General features: G+C 40.4%; 1 pseudogene and 1 gene segment (V, D, J or C); both read right to left on the bottom strand.

The window, feature by feature from the left end:
• Positions 1-1402: 1402 nt before the first annotated feature.
• LOC143394591 (T cell receptor alpha variable 19 pseudogene) lies at positions 1403-2087 on the bottom strand (annotated as a pseudogene).
• Positions 2088-15737: 13650 nt separating this feature from the next.
• On the bottom strand, positions 15738-16238 carry LOC143641528 (T cell receptor alpha variable 8-4-like). The segment is given in 2 exon segments: positions 15738-16096; positions 16223-16238. Coding segments are annotated over 2 exon segments (375 nt in total).
• Between the last annotated feature and the right edge of the window lie 1587 nt (positions 16239-17825).

The following is a 17825-nucleotide window of genomic DNA, read 5'->3' as shown; positions in this document are numbered from 1 at the left end:
GCCTACTTTAAACCTCTACACTTGCAGATAAGGAAACAGGTTCAAAGAAGTTGATTGTCTTAACATCACACAGTTTGCTTATATAATGATCTCTAAAACTTCAGTTCAGTGTTCTTTCTGCCTTCTATTCTGTACCAGATACCAGTAAAACCCACTGATGATGACATCCATAAAGGGAGGAATCTTATCTAGCTACTTAATAATTTTCTAACACCTATAATAGAAACTCAGAAACTTTCAAATTAATTATACATTAATGAATAACCTACACTTTAGTGTCCAGACTGGAAACAGTTTGATACATGAAATTGTGGGGAAAAAACAGATACAGTTTAAAAAAACATTAATTCATATTTGTCTGTCTTATGGGTTTCTTTATAGATATACATAATTTTGTAACTAATAAGTTAACATTTTAAATTTAGAGAAATTTATATTATAAAATGAATGATAATTTTACATATTTTAATAGAAATGAATATTCTTTAAAGTCTTAACTTGTTAACCTCTATCCCAGAGGGCATAGCATTTATAGATCTCCAATTTATTTAGGTAAGCAAAAAATATTGTTTTTAATATGACATTTGAGTTCTAAATGATGACAATTAAATTCAGAAATTTTGAAACATGTGTGGAGAAAGAGAAATAAAATCCTTATACTTGAGCACTGGTTATACACCTGGGAACATTTTCATGTTTAGTCTAGAAGTTGACGCCGGCAAAGACCCTCTGGTGTTGGCAGCTATGACAGCTGTCATTCTGGTCTTGATCTCATTTCATCTTCAAACTGGCAGTAACTTGAAGAGAAAGGATGAAGACAAGAGAATCCATGGGTCAAGACAAATTTTCAACTAATCATCTCTCTTTGTAGGCAGCAATAGATATAGATGCTTTTAAAAAATCGTAATCATATCAAAAAGAGAGAAGCCAGACTGAGGCAAATTAGGGAAATTTCAGATATACTCTGCTTGTACTAAAGATCCCTAGTATGATTATGGGAAAAGCTCTAAATTAAATAATTTATTTGACCTGATTGATTATAAAATTATTCTGATTATTTTTGAGAAAAAATATTGTGAAAATTTCTGAAAAATGAAAATCATTTGTTTTACAAGTGGATTAAAGCATTCAACATACTAATGAATGCATAAATGCATTTATGATTCTAAAATTTTAACAACTCATCAATAAAATCAAGATTGGGTTTAAAGGTAATTTGAAAACTTTCTCAATTCAATGAAATCAATACAGATTAATAAGTCTTATTAAACTGCACTTTGAAAATAAATTTTGCATGTGTTATAAAAATATGTACTACATGTTCTTCTCAATCTATCGCACAGAACAGGAGCTACACATCCTTCTCACAAGTGAACATCTGGACATTCTACATGAACTGCACTCAGGTTTCCTTGCCAAACCCCCATCTGTGCTGACACAGCCCCTGCTCCTCCCTGTCTGTGGTGGGGTCTCCCGCCAGAGGCCCTAGCTCTTCTTGAGGTTTTTGTGGGACTCCCACAGGCAGCCCTCTCACTGTGGCCTCTCTCAGGGCACAGAAATACACTGCTGCATCCATGAGCTGTGAGGCTGTGATGGTGAGCTGGATGGAACTGGATGCCTTCTGGAAGTTGAGGGAATAGCGACCCTCTGTTGCATTTAGCTCATTGTAAGAGTCCTGGCGAATAAGGAAAGTCAGTTTCCCACTGGGTAGTTGTTTGTACCAGAATAAGTAATAAATAGAATCACTGGTTTCATACACACAGTCCAAGGTCACAGCCTTGTTCTCCACCACAGAAATTGCAGTCTGAGCTTGAATTACCTTCTGGGCCATGCTGGTTTCTGCAGGAGAGAGGAAGAAATGGACTAATCCTTTATCTGGAACTATGGGTGTCAAAAGGATAGAGTGACTAAGGACCCAGCACTCTGATCCCATTGCCTTTTATTCATCCCTCAGAACCTCATCAGAAAACAAAGATCTTCTCTGCAGGACCTTCAGGGCTGAGAAGAGCCTGCGCCCTGTGCTTGTGCACATCCTTACCAAGACAGATGGAGGCGATGGCTGCTCCCAGCAGGCTGGTGGCCAGCATAGTGGTAGCTCTTTCCAGAGAGAAATGTTCTATGTTTCGCCTCAAATCCAGATCTTAATTCTGCACCTGCTGCTCAAGAGGTACAAGCAAAGTTACTGGGCTATGTGCTGCATCTGCTCTAACAGGAAATGGAGTTACCAGATATAGGGCAGGTTTGCCTGGGTCCTGTCACATGCTTCCTGTATAGTGGGAGATGACAGCTCTGAGAAGCTGTTTTATAAGTTATTGGGTTGGATCCTTTTCAGTATTTCCTTTGATGTAAAACGGAGAACTTAAAATTATTATGAACTCTAGTCATAGGCTAACATGGTCATATATCTTTTGGTCTTACATATGCCTTTTTATCCTACAGATGGTGTTAAGGCAAAAAATAAAAACAGAGTTTGGACTTTATAACAAGAAGGTAAACTTTTAGTCTCAACCTTTGTTCCTACCTTGCCAATCATGGAATCTGGCAAAATTAACATGGGAAATACTTTATTTATTGTTAATGAATAATTTCATATCATGTCTCCTGAGTCACAAACTGACTCTGACCCCTTTATACATAGCCTCCCTCTATCAATACCCTGCAGCAGAGAGATACATTTTTTGTAACTCAAGAAACTGCATGGACCCATTGTTGTCAGCCAGAGTGTGTAGTTTATGTTAGGTTTCAATGACAGAGCCATTCATTCAATGGGTTGAGACAAACACATAATGACATGTGTCCACCATTACAGTATCAGACAGAATTGTTTTACTGCCCTAATGTACTACAATTAGTAGTGATGACTACACAATTTTGTGAATAAACTAAAAGGATACATTTATGGCATGGGAGTTACATCTCAATAAAACTGTTATTTAAAATTGAAAAAAGTAAAAATATATGAAAGATAGTTAAGTGTCTCAACTGCTGTGGTTGAAAGCTTGACTTGTGGCAGGGAAACCTGTGAAAATCTGGACAAATTGAGGCTATTAAAATAATTAATTCTTTTTTTTTCAGTACTGGGAATTAAACCCTGGGTCTTATGCATGCTAGTCAAGTGCTCTACCACTGAGTTACACCCACAGCCCATAATAATTCATTCTTATAGAGATAGTTAATCTCTATGTGATTCAGAGACAGATTTATCAAGAAACAAATAAAGGTTTTATTTTATGGCTTCCTGCTATTCCAGCCACAGAAACTAGTATTTCCAAGCTAATTTTCTCTTTCTTAAAGAGAGCCCTGAAATGAGAGTAGCATCAGGCCTTGCAAAGCCTGCCTTACACCTGCCAAGCCCAGAGAATTCAAGGTGGAAAAAGAACATGCAGGGCTCCCAGATCTTCAAAAAGTTAGGGACATTCCCCTAACTTTTCACTAACTGACTCCCCAAGGGTTGCAGCAAGAGCCCAAGTGCATCTGTTTATGTTTATTTGGTGTGGAGAAACATGAGAGTACTTTATCCATTTGAGATCCCAGTAAACATGGGCATCCTCCTCTGTTGTAAGCAGACAGCTGAATTTTTTGTTGGTTGCTGCAGGAGTATGGTGGGCACAAATACAATGAAAAAACAAAATGAAACAACAAGTCAGGTTTCACTGCTAGAGTCATGTGCAGAACCCTGAACATCTCAGAGCACAGAACCTCAAGGTCATTCTTCAGCATTGAAGAGTTGCCAGGTTGAGTGAAAGGTGAGAGTGAGGTGTGTCGGCACAGTGTGAGCAAGATGCCCTGGAACAGCCTGTACTGACAGGGCTGCTCTTAACCTGCAGAGTCCCAGACAGGAGGATGGTCTCTCTTAGCTGTCCTCTTAAAAATGTTTTCAGCATTCACATTTCTAAACAACCCCATGGGAAAAAGAAATCAAGGGCAGATCAAATAAATGTTTCATTTACTAAAGTTGGAGTTTCTCCACCTAAGAATTAAACCAGAGATACTGTGCCTATTACAAGAAAAACAAGGCCCGAAACTGCATCATGCTCGACATCCTTAATAAGACTCCTGTAGCACAATAATTAAAATCAAGAATCAATAAATGGGATGGACTCAAACTAGAAATATTTTCTCAGCAAAAGAAACAATCAGTGAGGTGAATAGAGAGCCTACATTTTGGGAGCAAATTTTTTCACATGCACATCAGATGAAGCATTAATCTCTAGGATATACAAAAAAAAATTCAAAAATCTTAACATCAAAAAAACAAATAATCCCCAATCAATAAATAGGCCAAGGAACTAAACAGACACTTCTCAGAAGATGATATACAATCAATCAACAAATATATGCAAAAATATTCAACATGTCTAGCAATTAGAGAAATGCAAGTCAAAACTACTCTAAGTCAGAATGGCAGCTATTAAGAATACAAACAGCAAGAAGTATTCGGGAGGATGTAGGGAGAAAGGTACACTCATACATTGCTGTTGGGACTGCAAATTGGTTCAGCCAATATGTAAAACAGTATGAAGGCTCCTTGGAAAACTGGAATGGAACCATTTGACCCAACTATCCCACTCTTTGGTCTATTCCCAAAGACTTAAAACAGCATACTACAGGGACACAGCCACATGAATGTTTATAGCAGCACAACTCACAACAGCTAAACTGTGGAACCAACCTAGATGCTCTTCAGTTGATAAATGAACAAAGAAAATGTGGTATATATACACAATGGAATACTATTCATCATTGAAAGAAAATAAAATCATGGTGTTTGAAGGTTAATAGATGGAGTTAGAGAAGATAATGCTAAGTGAAGTTAGCCAATCCCCCCCAAAAATGCAAATGTCTTCTCTGATACAAGGATGTTGATTCATAATGGGGTTGAGGGGTAGAATGGGAGGATTTGACCAACTCTAGATAGGGCAGAGCGGAGGGAGGGGAAAGGAGGGGGAAAGAGGGTAGGAAAGACAGTGGAATGAGATGGACATCATTAGCCTAAGTACATGTATGAAGACATGAATGGGGTGACTCTACTTTGTGTACAACCAGAGATATGAAAAATTGTGCTCTATATGTGTAATATAAATTGTAATGCATTCTGCTGACATATATAACAAATTAAAACAAAAAATCAGTAAGACACACTTTCCTGGTTCCAGTTATAAAAAGAAATCACAGATTAGCTCATAAACTATTTTGCCTCGGGTTATTTATAAGCAGTTAAAGTGACTTGTTTCAGCACAGACCAACTAACTAAAATGTCCTGTAGCAGAGCTAGTGGACCTTGTTCTTTATCTATGGAAGAAAACAAACATCTGTACTGAACACAGGCTCCACTGGAAAACAGCCCAGTTTCCTTTGACATTGTCCCTCCCCCAATTCTGCCCTGGAGAGTAATCCAAGAACTCCAGATGTCCTAGCTCTGAGGCAACAGAGCTGGAAGGTCCTGGCAGGGATCTCTAGCCAGGAATACTGGACAGAGGAATCACCCCTCCCTGGGTGACCACACCCAGGACCTCCTCACCCTTTGAGTTTGTGCTGCCCTTCAAGAGCCTCAGAGCACAATGTCAGGCCAGGCTCACCTCTGCAGGCAGGGTTTCTTTATGGGGAAGGAGCTGTGTCCCTAGCTGGCTTGCCTGGAAACACTGCTGGTCTCCTGATGAGCTTCTCAGGAGGAGCCCAGCCCTTAGTTTACATACCTGGACATACCAGAAAAGGAAAGGGACAGCTGTGTCTGTAAGTGCAGTTCAGGGTCATAGCTCCCCCTGGGAGTGTGGGGAGCCCTCTGTCTGGTTCATACAGACTCCGTGCCACCCTTCTTAATATACCAAAGGCATTGTTACACTGGAAATGTAATAGGGATATTCTCCAATTCCAAGAGGGTCGAAGGTCATCCTAAAATCAAGGCATAGAACATCTTAGCCATTTTGAGTAAATGCTGCTCCCTGAATATAGACAAGATCACCAGTCCTGAGCAGGAAGCAGATAGCATGGCTGTCTGAGAGTCAGCAGAAGGTTTCCTTCAGGAATCCACCAAAGTTGAGACAGTTCTTCCTCTACTTGCTTGATTCCTTGTGGAATCTTCTTCAAAATCTGGCTCAGGTATTAAGCAAGACAAACTGCCCTACAAGATTGTGCCACAGCTGAAGCAAAGAGAAATGTGCAGAAGGGGATTTGTCAACTAGCCACACACAAGAAGGGACAGTGCCCTCCATGTTCTCCCTGACCCTGTAGCCTGTTCTCCATCTTTGAATGTGGTATTTTCCCTAGAGTGAAATTCAAGTTGCAAAGAAGAGAGCTGTGACTATGTTAATGCAAGTTCTTTGGCATTTAGCCTATGTGTATGTAGAACATAATCAAAATAATAACAAAATTGTTCTGAAAACTTTTATCCACTTAAACAACCATGATGCCTTGGTTTAAAAAATGCTATTATCTCATTTTACCCTTAATTTGGTGAAAATGACACAAAATCATCATAATCAACAAGAATGTTTAATTATAAGTTAGTCTTCCAGATGCTTAGACATATGCTTTTATTCAAAAATTGATTAATGGGCTGAGTACAGTGATGCACACTTGTAATCCCAGCAACTCTGGAGGCTGAGGTAGGAGAATCACAAGTAGGAGACCAACCTCAGCAACATAGTGAGATCTTGCCTCAAAATAAAAAAATAAAAAGGTCTATAGATGTATCTCAGTGGCAAAGCAACAGTAGATTCAATTCCCTTCCCAGTACTAACAACAACAACAAAGACTAATAGGAATATACCAAAAGAAAAAGTTCTGCACAGCAAAGGAAACAATCAATAGAGAGAAAAGACAACCTGCAGAATGCAATAAATATATATGCCGAAGTTTAATCTGACAAAGGGTTAATATCCAGAATATGTAAGGAGCTCAAAAAACTTAACAAAAAGCAAGTCCTATAATTTAAAACTGCAAAAATTTTTTGAATAGATACTTCTTAGAAGGAGAAATACAAATATTTCAATATCTAAGCCTCTAAAGATACACAAATCACAACTACAATGAGATATTCTCTCACTCAAATTAGAATTATTACCAAAATAATTAACATAATAAGAACAATAAATGTTGATAAGAATATGGAGGAAATAGAATTCTTATACAATGGTGGCAGAAATGCAAATTAGTAGAACTCAGTAGTATGAAGATTCCACAAAAAACTGAAAATAGAACCACCATATGATCCAGCTACCCTACTTCTAGAAATGAAAGTGAGATGAGCAAACCCAGGAGATACCTGCACACTTGTGTTCATGTGATGCACAATAGCTAAGATAAAGAATCAACTGAGGTGCCTGTCAGCAGATGAGTAGATAATGGGAAATGTGTTATATATACACAATGGAATATTGCCTAGCCATTAAGAAGAACAAAGTCCTTTCATTTGTAGCAAAATGGATGAAACTAGAAGATATTATTTTAAGTGAAATAAGTAAGACAGTCTGTTCTCTCTCATTTATGGGAGTTAAAAAAAATAGTTGACCTGAAAGTAGCATAGTGATTACTAAAGACTGGGATGGCTGAGGGGTGGGGAAAATGGTAGGATTTGGCCAGTGCATACTGTATGTATATGTGGAATTATCACATCAAACACCATTAATATTCATAATTAACATGTGTTGATAAAATGAAATATTATAAAAACAAAAATTTAAAAATTTTTTGTCATCCAACAGAAAATTCCAAATCTAAAAATACCTCAGGATTGCAAACTTCTTTTCTATAAAGAGCTAAAATAGTAAGTATTTTAGACTTTGCAGTCATAATTTTGTTGTAGCAATTCAACTCTGCTGTTTTCACACAAAAGCAGTCCTTTTCGACATGAAAATGAATGGGTCTGGCTACTTCAGCAAACCTGTGTTATAAAAACAAATGGCATGCTCTTCTTTTTGACTCTGGGGCCATAGGCTGCTGACCCCTATTACATCCCAGAATTTATTTATATGCCTCTAAAGATCCATGGACTAAGTCTGAGAAACTCACTTAGCCTGATTTTCAGACTTGTTTTTCCATGAGGATATTATCACAACTCCTAGAGAAGGTTTAAATGGAAAAAGTATGTTATCTAAGATACTGGATAGTAAGGAGAAAGAAGGAGGGTCGATTATCATCATACCTGAGGTACTTTATTGCTGAGAATTCTCAAGTGAGCTGCACAAATTATCATCCCTGCCATTAAGAAGCAAACAGAGTAGTAATGGAGATCTTTTTTAAAATCAAATAATCAAAGAAATTAAGGAGGAATTGCATGTTTGAAAGCCAGAGGTCCCTGATTGTCAGAAAGGTCACTGAGATTCTCAACTTTTTGGACTCTTGACCAGATGTACAAGAATGAGCAGACAGTCAAAATTTTCACTGTTTTCAGGGAAGGGAAAGCATGTTTAGAGGAGGAGGAAGAGGAACTGGAGGAAGAGGAGGAGAAGGGACCCTTCAAATTGCTAGGTTTAGGTCACATTAGGAAGTTTTTCTCTATCTGTGAATCCAGATGGAACTAATTGTATCTGACAAGGTTGCTCTCAGTACAAAGGTCTACATTGTCATGGGACTGTGGGGGGGGGGGCTGTGTCAAGTGCACTGGGGAAGAGGAGCAAAGGATTAAGGTGGGTTTTTAATTAGGATGTGGAGGAAAATTAGGTGATAAAGGTTGTGACATCTTTTGGAAGAGTTAATGAGCTTAATCCAATGTACCTGAGTGAAAGATTAAGTGTAGCAATTAGAAAATGAATAAATATGACCCAGATAATACATGAGTCCTAACATGGCCTAAACTGAGGGTGTTGGGGAGTGTACATTGCCTATTTGGTGCCCATTCGTTCCTAGTTTTTACTAACAGAACTCTATTTTGATGTGGATGGCAGCACAGGCACATTTTTTTAAAAGAAGTCCTGGAACCCCATCTACCCCTCCATTGGTGGGAGTGGGGGGCACATCTGGCGACTAGTGAGTGAAATGTCAATGAAGACTGCTGGGTGGGGGTTCAGGAAAGGACTTTCTCTGCCAGCAGGTGCCCATCACCTGTGATCTTCTCTCCGCCTTGAAGGGGTATGACATGGAAGGCTCTCTAGCAGTCTTTTGGGAATGTAAACACAACAGGAACACCTGAAGGATGAGAAACATTAAGCTGGAAAGACCCGAGGTCCCCCACAACACGATGAAGCCCCCAACAAATGACAGCCCTGCTTTGTATAGAACTATTTTATATGAGAGAAAAGTAACCTCCTCCTTGTTAAAAACACTCCTGGGGTCTTCTGTAACAAGAAGCTCTGCCAATCTCTAAATAAGGCTCATATATTCATTAAAAATACAAACCCATCACCTTGACAGAGCCCGCTGAGTGAGCCAGCACTGAGCCCAGTAGTCCACAACTTCCGTGGTGCTCTGGGCTCCTCTGGCACAGGTGATGCTGGCAGGTCAAGGTGGGGCTTTGGGGAACCACAGTGCTAACCTGTGTTTCCCCTCCCCCTGCGTCTTTTTCACCAAGCATGCATTATAAATATATGCCCTGATTTTCTCCACAAACACATTTTCAGTAGTTTCAAAACTGTGTCAAGAAACCCATAGTCAGCATTTACTTATTTTATAGGAGGAGAATAAATAGATGGAAAACCAATGTACTTGATCCGAGAAGCCTTTCACAACACAGCATTTCAGGTCCTGGCTAGTGAGAATATACTCTCCTGTTAGATGGGGAAACTAGGACTTTCTTACAGATTCCCTTTTTCCTCATGTAGAAGTTGAGGCTTGGAAATTACACAACCCTTAAATGGCAGTATCCAATTCAGATGTTTCCCTCTCTTATCACTCAACAGCTCCAATCCTCAGCTGTGAGATGGAAGATTTGCTTGGACACATCTTAAGATCCCTCCTAACCCCAATGCCTAAGAGTTCATCACTCCCTGGAACCAGAGGAAACCGAGAGTCATCTCAGGCAACTCAAAGACCCCTCTGGGTCTAGCCCTGCAATAGGACAGGTGAGACTCTCTGTTACAATTTGAATGTGAGGAGTCCCCCCAAAACTCACATGTGAAACAATACAAGAAGGTTTAGAGGAGAAATGATTAGGTTATGAGAGCCTTAACAATCAGTGAATTAATCCCATGATAGGGATTAACTGAGTGGCAACTGAAGGTGGGTAGTGTGCAGCTGGAGGAGGTGTGGCATCGGGGGCGTGGCTTTAAGTTATATATATTTTTTTCTCTCTAATGGAGTCTCTCTCTGCTTCCTAAATTGTCATGTGAGCCACTTCCCTCTGCCACACTCTTCTGCCATGATGTTCTGCCTTACCTCAAGCACCAAGAAATACAGCCAGACTTCTGTGGACTGAGTCCTCTGAAACTGTGAGCCCCCAAATAAACTTTTCCTCCTCTAAAATTGTTCTATTCAGATCTTTAAGTCACAGGAGGTAAAAAAAGAAAAGAAAAAAAAAACCTAACTACAACACCTTCCAATACTGAGCATTCTTTCCTTGTCCTCTGCTGGTGTACAGGGCTTACTTTTATTCCTGATAAAAATTAGAATATGAAGAATCATTTGGAATCAGGGATTGAAATCCTTCAAGTCAAGTGAGGATATAGAAGGCACCTACACTGAGGGTGAGCCTGAGGACATGGAGCCAAGATGGGCAGAGCTGAGCCTGGCATTGCTGTTCCTTTTCCATATCTCAGGACCTTAACCCCATTCCAAAATGCTTAAAAAAAATCACAATTTTGAACGGACTCTCTTCCCACCTCATGGAGGATGTGAAACCACCAAGTCCACCCATGGTCAGGGCTTCTGGGAAGCAGCCCTGGCAGGGTTTGCGACAGGGCTGCAGGTGCCTGCTGATCACTGTGCATCTGTAGCACAGAAGTATGTGGCAGCATCTGCAGCCTGGGAAGCCGTGATGGACAGGACACTTCTTTGGGTGGAGGTGTCCAGGGTGGCTGTTAGTCTTCCACTGTTTTTTTCTCTCTCATTTGAACGTATTAAAATCACCAAAGCAGGACCTTTACCTGAATCCTGTCTATACCACTGCAGAGTGGTAGTACTACTTTTGTAACTGCAGTTCATGGTGGCATTTTCGCCCTCCTGGACACTCAGGACCCAAGGGCTCTCTTCTTCTTGTTGGCTGTTCACCCCTAGGCAGAAATGAGGCCAGAGACCAGAAGTCACTACTGAACTTTCAAATCCTATTCCCCAAATCACAGGAAGACCTCATCTCTCTAGCATGTGGGCTCTAAATTCCAGTCTCCTGTTCCCATCTCCACCAGCCCCCCACTCACTGGCCAACTGAAGCCACAGGGTCACCAAACACACTCTCAGGAGTTTCTGCATCTTCCTTCCTTATTGGGATCACAGGAGGCACAGCTCTGTGCCCTAAAAGGGAGCCAAACCCCTTAGTGAGAAGATTTCCTATTACTGAACAATTATCTAGCCTTCCAGTCTCCTCCCAGAGTCTCAATTATTTTTTACCCAGTCATTCAGCAACAAACTCAATTCTTTGCTTTAAATACACATGCAAGCAAGTAAGAACAGAAGCACGTGCGCAACACACACACACACACACACACACACACACACACACACACACAGAAAGTTAAGTCTAAGAAGAGGGAGACACTGACATCTGGTGGCGCCAATATCATCCTGCTGAGGGAATGGGCTCTGGATGGTGAAGTGTGCAGAACTGACACAGAAGGAACCTGAAATATAGTCCATTCTCTTCCTGCCTTGAATGCTGGTTCCAGCTTAGAGTAAAAGCAGATACAGTTGAATGCAGGTAAGAACTCTATGAAGGAAGAATGTTGGAACCCAGTAACTACTGGATACCTTTGAGAAGCACTGTTAGGCTTGCTACTATTACAATTTCTACAAATGTATCTTCAAGATGATCTGACTTTTTTTTTAAACCTAATGCTGGAATGAGACTATATATGTCAGAGATTTTATTTTGTGAGCATGGAAATGGACTCTGATTTGATTAAATTAAAAAGGAACAACTTAGTGAATACCAGGTTTGCTTGGGAATCCTCAATAGGTTCAGGAACTGGACTCAAATCTACCAACTCAGCACAGCACAGAAAATCAGTCTGGAGAAGCCCTCCTCTGAGCATCCATGAGCTCTTCTTCTGAGCCCTGGACTCTGCAGGTGGTGCCTGCAAGGCTGCTCAAGTAGGATGAGATAGCAGCTGCAATTCCACTGTCTCTGCAGCCCTGCCATCCCTGTGTTATTGTAATTACTCCCACTGCCCCAAAGGAAACTCTTAATCTTTCATTTATTCTTTCATTTATTCCATTACTGGCTCCTGAATCAGTGTGGGAAATGATGCGCCTGACTCCTGGGGCCCAGTCATGTGCCCACATCTATCTCAAATAGGCTGCATATGTGAAGTGCCACTTTGCTAGTTGTACTACAAAATACCACAGACCCGTGATCTATACAACAAAATTTATTCTCTCACAATTCTGGAGGATTTAAGTCAAAAGTCCAGGTGTTAGCAGCTTTGGGTTCTCCTGAGGCCTCTCTCCTTGACTTGCAGATAGACATCTTCTCAGTGTGTCCTCAACTGGTCTCCCTTCTGCCTCTGCTGTCTGTGCCCTAATCTCCTCTTCTTACATGCACACAGGTCATTTTGGATGAGAGCCACCCGAATGGCCCTGTTTTATCTGAATCCCCTCAGCAAAGGAAACAATTTATAGAGCAAAAAAGTAACCTATGGGATGAAAGAAAATATTCACAATCATGTCTGATATGAGGTTAATCCCCAATATATTTATTTTAAAAATCCTATAACTCAATAGAAAAAAATAAAAATACTGATTTTCAAATGAGAAAAGGACTTGACTAGACATTTCCCCCAAAGACATATAAATAGCCAAAGATATATTTTAAATATGTAAAACATCACTAATAATCAGGGAACTGATAATAAATATTCACAAATCACTTATCGGATTCTAGTTTCCCAATACACATTCTTTTTGTTTTTGTTTGTTCTATGAACCTGGTGGGGATTAATTGAGTAATATTCTAGAAGAGGTGGGCATCAGGCACATGGCTTTGGGATATATATTTTATATCTGGCAGGTGGAGTCTCTCTCCTGATCCTCATATGAGCTGCTTCCCCCAGCTATACTTTTTTGCCATGGTGGAATGAGGCCTCTCCTAAGCCCAGAGGAATGAGGCCTATTATGACTGGACACAGATGTTGAAACTGTGAGCCCTCAAATAAACGTTTCTTCCCCTGAACTAGTTCTTTGTCGGGTCTTTAATCATGACAGTAAAAAAGATGACTAAAACATTTGCATTTAACATAATTATATACATTCATGTGTCTAATAAGATTTGCACTGTTACATTAAAAATATAGCATAATAACTTTCAATGTGAGGTATTCATATTTATATGTTTCCTTAATAAGCACTGCTTTAAGCTGCTAAAATTAAGCACACTGAAGCATCAGTTATTACAGTGTCAAAAAAGACAATTCAGCGTAATAAGTATGTAGAAATTAGACCATTTACTTAAAGATTATTTTAAAATATGCTTCAAGAATATTTCATTCTAACTGCTAGCCCACTATTCTTTATCCCTGGTATGAACAATGACAAAGTCTACCAGATCCTTTGGGGAAAGCACGTTCAGCTCACTCTCTTTAAAGAAGTTGTGTTCATACACTAGAGTTACCTGGCTTGTGAGAATAATATTTTTTAGTTTTATAAAAACTACAAAAGTCAAAATTACCAAAGCAAGCACATTAGCTTTCATTCTGTTTTGTTGAAAATACAGAAAGGGGACTCAGTTTAAAAGGTATAATTTTTATTCTAAATACAATTTTTGAATTTTATCCACAGCTCTCAGTGCAGGCCAATCAGATGTGAATATGTTTAATAGCAATTAATAGAAAATTAAGTTCTTCTGTACCCCGGGTACAGGATCTCCTGGGGCTTTCAGCCAGCTGCTTCCTAGCTGTACAGAGGGCAGCTCAGCAACAGGACCACTGATGGTGACCAGGGAAGGAACGACACCACTCAAACACTATCACAATCACTTCCTCAACTATGAATTAGTGCTAAGTAACATTTCATCTTCTCTGACTTAAGAACAATTTCCTTCTAATCAGTCCTACAGATTTTCATGGTAGTTATGAGTTGCTAAAATGTTTAACCATAAGTTATTAACATAGTCTTTTGTAGAAATATTTTAATTGAACATTTATATTTATTTCATTACTCATTGTGTGAGCTTGGTATCCTTGACAAAGATCAGTTGAATGTACATTCATGGCCTTATATCTGGGTTCTCTGTTGTGTTCCATTAGTTTGTATGTATGTCTTAATGACAGAATCACACTGTTTTAATTACTGAAGATTTGTAATATATTCAGACCCCAGGAGGTGTTATACCTTCAGGTTGTTCTAACTTCTCAAAATGGTCTTAGGTCTCTTCAGGGTCCTTTGTGCTCAACTCACCAGTCATCAGAGGAATGAGATATTGCAATTCGATTTTACCTCACATCTATGAAGATGGCTACTGTCTGAAAATAAAAGACAGTCAAGTATTGGTGAGGAAGTGGAGAAATTGGAACCCTTGAACATGGGGTTGTGGGAATGCACAATGTTGTATCCATTAGGGTAAGCAGTATGGACCTTCCTCAAAAATTTACAGATAGAACTATTGTATAACACAACAATCCCACTTCTAGGTATTTATCCAAAATAAATGAAATTGAGATCTCAATGAGATATTTGCACTCCCTTGTGTGTTGCAGTACTATTCACAACAATCAAGATGTGGAAACAACCTAATGTCAGACAGTAGATAAATGGATAAAAAATGTGACATATACATAAATTAAATATTATTATCCTTTAAAAATATGGTGACCTTGCCGTGTGTAACAATACGGATGAACCTTGTGAACATCATGCTAATTGAAATAAACCAGTCTTAGAAGGACAAATACAGCATGATTCCACTTAGATGAAGTATCAAAACTAGTCAAACTCATAGCAGAGTAGAATGGTGGTTGCCAGGGACTAAGGAGATGATGATATGTGGAGATGCTGGTCCAGGAGAACCAAGTGTCAGTTAGACAATATAAAAAAAGTTCTAGAGGTCTGTTGTACTATATTTTGCTCCTAGTTACTGAATTGCAGACTTACAGTTTTAAAAAACAGTAGAACATAAGTGTTTTCACCATAACTTTAAAATATTCTTGTCCCTGAAAAGTGTAAACCTTCTTGAAATAAAGGACAATGAAAAGATAAATGTGGTGTCAGGAAAATTCCAAACAGAAATGAAAAGGGGTACAGAAGTAAAACGGGAAGAAATAGCACACCAAAAAGACACTAGAGGATGTCTGTAACCAGACGCTAAATAAAGTTCCTTTGAGGCAATGCTAATCATCACAGTGGATGCTAGAAGTGACTTTTAAAAATGAAAGTGCTGCTGCCTTTTTAATTTGAGAGCCCTTATAGCTATGTTCTTCAGAGTGCAGGTGTCAGGTGGGAGTTGGAGCATGAAGTTGTGGGGGAAAACAGGGGTCCCTCCTGGAGAAATTCAACACAAAACCTTTATCTGGGCCACAGCCAGTATGAAGGGGGCAGTACACAGACATGGAGGCAAATATTCAGGAAACAAATATTCCCCAGGGCTCAGGCCACTCTGTCCTCTTGGGCTGCACAGAAAAGGAAAACCTCTTGAAAACTCTCCAGCTTGAGCCTGTGTGTCACAGAAAGTGCCCTGTGTCAGGAGGTTTGTGCTCAGCTCCCCCTGCAGCCCCAGGCACTGTGCCACCCAGAGCACAGAAGTACTCAGCCAAGTCGCTCCAATGGGCTGAGGGCTTCCTCAGGTGGAAGGAGGTTTCATTCTTCCTCAGTTCAGCCTGGAAACCATTGATGCCTGTCACCAGGGTGGCCCCTGACATGTACTTCAGGAGGAGCTGGGGGCCTTGGCTGGGGCGTTGCTGGTACCAGAAGAGAGAGGGAGGAACAGAAGATGAGTAGCTGCACCTCAGCTGCAGAGGGGCTCCTTCAGAGACCAGGACGTGGCGGTCAGGCTGGGTCACTGACTGGGCTCCGCTTCCTCCTGCAACATTGATGCTGAGTCAGGAAAAGCAGCGCAGACCTGGCTGTGGAGAAGAGGCGACTCTCTCCAGTTCCAATCAAAACACGGTTACTTTGGTGGAGGGGAGAGGGAATGGCATGTACTCACTCAGGGTGAAAACCATCGCGAGCACCGGCAGGAGCAGGAGCATGGCTGGTGGGGGAAAGCTACAGGGATCCGCGGGTGGGAAGGTCGCGGTGGCTGAGCCTCTGGGACACTAGTGTAGACAGGCGACTGCTGGAGTCCCTTGCTTGGACAAGTTCCACAAACGGTTAGAAAGAGGCTTTCCTTTAAGCAGTGTGGACGCTCTCTGGTCCCTTGTTCTAGCGACAGGTCCCTTTACCACACATCAGTGAGGAAGCATCAGCCAGGGGCAGGGAGGAGGGCTCCGTGGCTGAAGAGGATGCTCAGTGAGAACTGACGCCTCCTTGTGCAACATCGCCCTCTGGAGGCCAGAGGTGGGACCGGGGATCTAGACAGGCTGTGCCCTTCCCATGTCAAGGTGTGATGTGCCAACTTCCAGGGAATGCGCGTGTCCCTTTCAGAATCTGTGATGATGTCACCTTCTGCAGTACATGATATTAATCTTAAAGTACATGAGAAGTGGTAGTTATGTAACAGGAGAAGAGAACAACAATTTAATTGAAAAATTAGTCACAGAAGATTGTATTCTAGACTCTGAATACAGATGATACTCCATAGTATTTTGCAAAGCCATTCCTCAGATAGAATGGGTAAGAATCAGTGGCCTTAGGCTGAGTCAAGTCTTCATATGGCCACGTGCTGCTACAGGTAAGCATCACAGTGAGGAAAACAAATTATTTATTCGTGGCTAAAGCAAATTAAACAAGAGAATGATACTAAATCTCAGCCTGGATCACATGTCATTAATTAATCAATCTACCCAAACTAATAAAAGCTATAATTTTCTTTGTCAGAAAGTGTGACGACTCCTTGGTTTCTGTTCAAAAAGTCTAATATTTGTTAAGGCTATGAGAAAATCATTCAAGTAACACATTTAAGAAAAGAAAGTGAGAGTCCTGCTGTCATCGTCAATGGTTGGAACAGATTGGTATACTATGCACAGTTATGGAAACATCACACTAAAAAGGAGACTAACAGAGACCCACCTACAGAGATATGTAGGTAGCATGATAAGGGTTAGGAAGATATGCCAGAAATATTCAGTTCTGGAATTAATAAAAAAGAGACCAAACAAAAAAGTAGCAAATACTCATGAACTCAATAAAGCAGAAGGGAGTTCAACCAGCAGACCAGAAATAAAAGAAAACTTTCAGAACTACAGAAGACAAAGGAGAGGTTTTCAGTGACCCTCACCTGAGCTAAGCATGCAGTGGACCCATACAGGTTGGAAACATGCCAAAAAATGAGAGCAGTCTGCTCTGTGGCCTAATAATAATAAAAATCTTCCATGACCAACTTCTTTTAATATAAATTCCATTGGAAACTAAAAGTGAAATACAAAGAGAAATAAGGACAAAATCACCAGTGAAATGAGAATCTAACCAACAGGAATCCTTTTCCAAAGTCAGAAGAACCTCTTTCTGAACACTACTGTTGAGAGCCACAATCGAAGGGGCCCCAGCAAACTTTCAGACTGCCAGCTGATGATTGGCTCACAGCGGCCCCAGCAACATCTAGCTGATTGGCTCCTCTGCGGTGATGCTCATTGGGCTGTTTCCCTGCCCTT

The sequence above is a fragment of the Callospermophilus lateralis genome, chromosome 3 (genome assembly GCF_048772815.1).
Source record: "Callospermophilus lateralis isolate mCalLat2 chromosome 3, mCalLat2.hap1, whole genome shotgun sequence".
Lineage (NCBI taxonomy): Eukaryota > Metazoa > Chordata > Mammalia > Rodentia > Sciuridae > Callospermophilus > Callospermophilus lateralis.
This window is presented reverse-complemented; position numbering and strand designations above follow the sequence as displayed.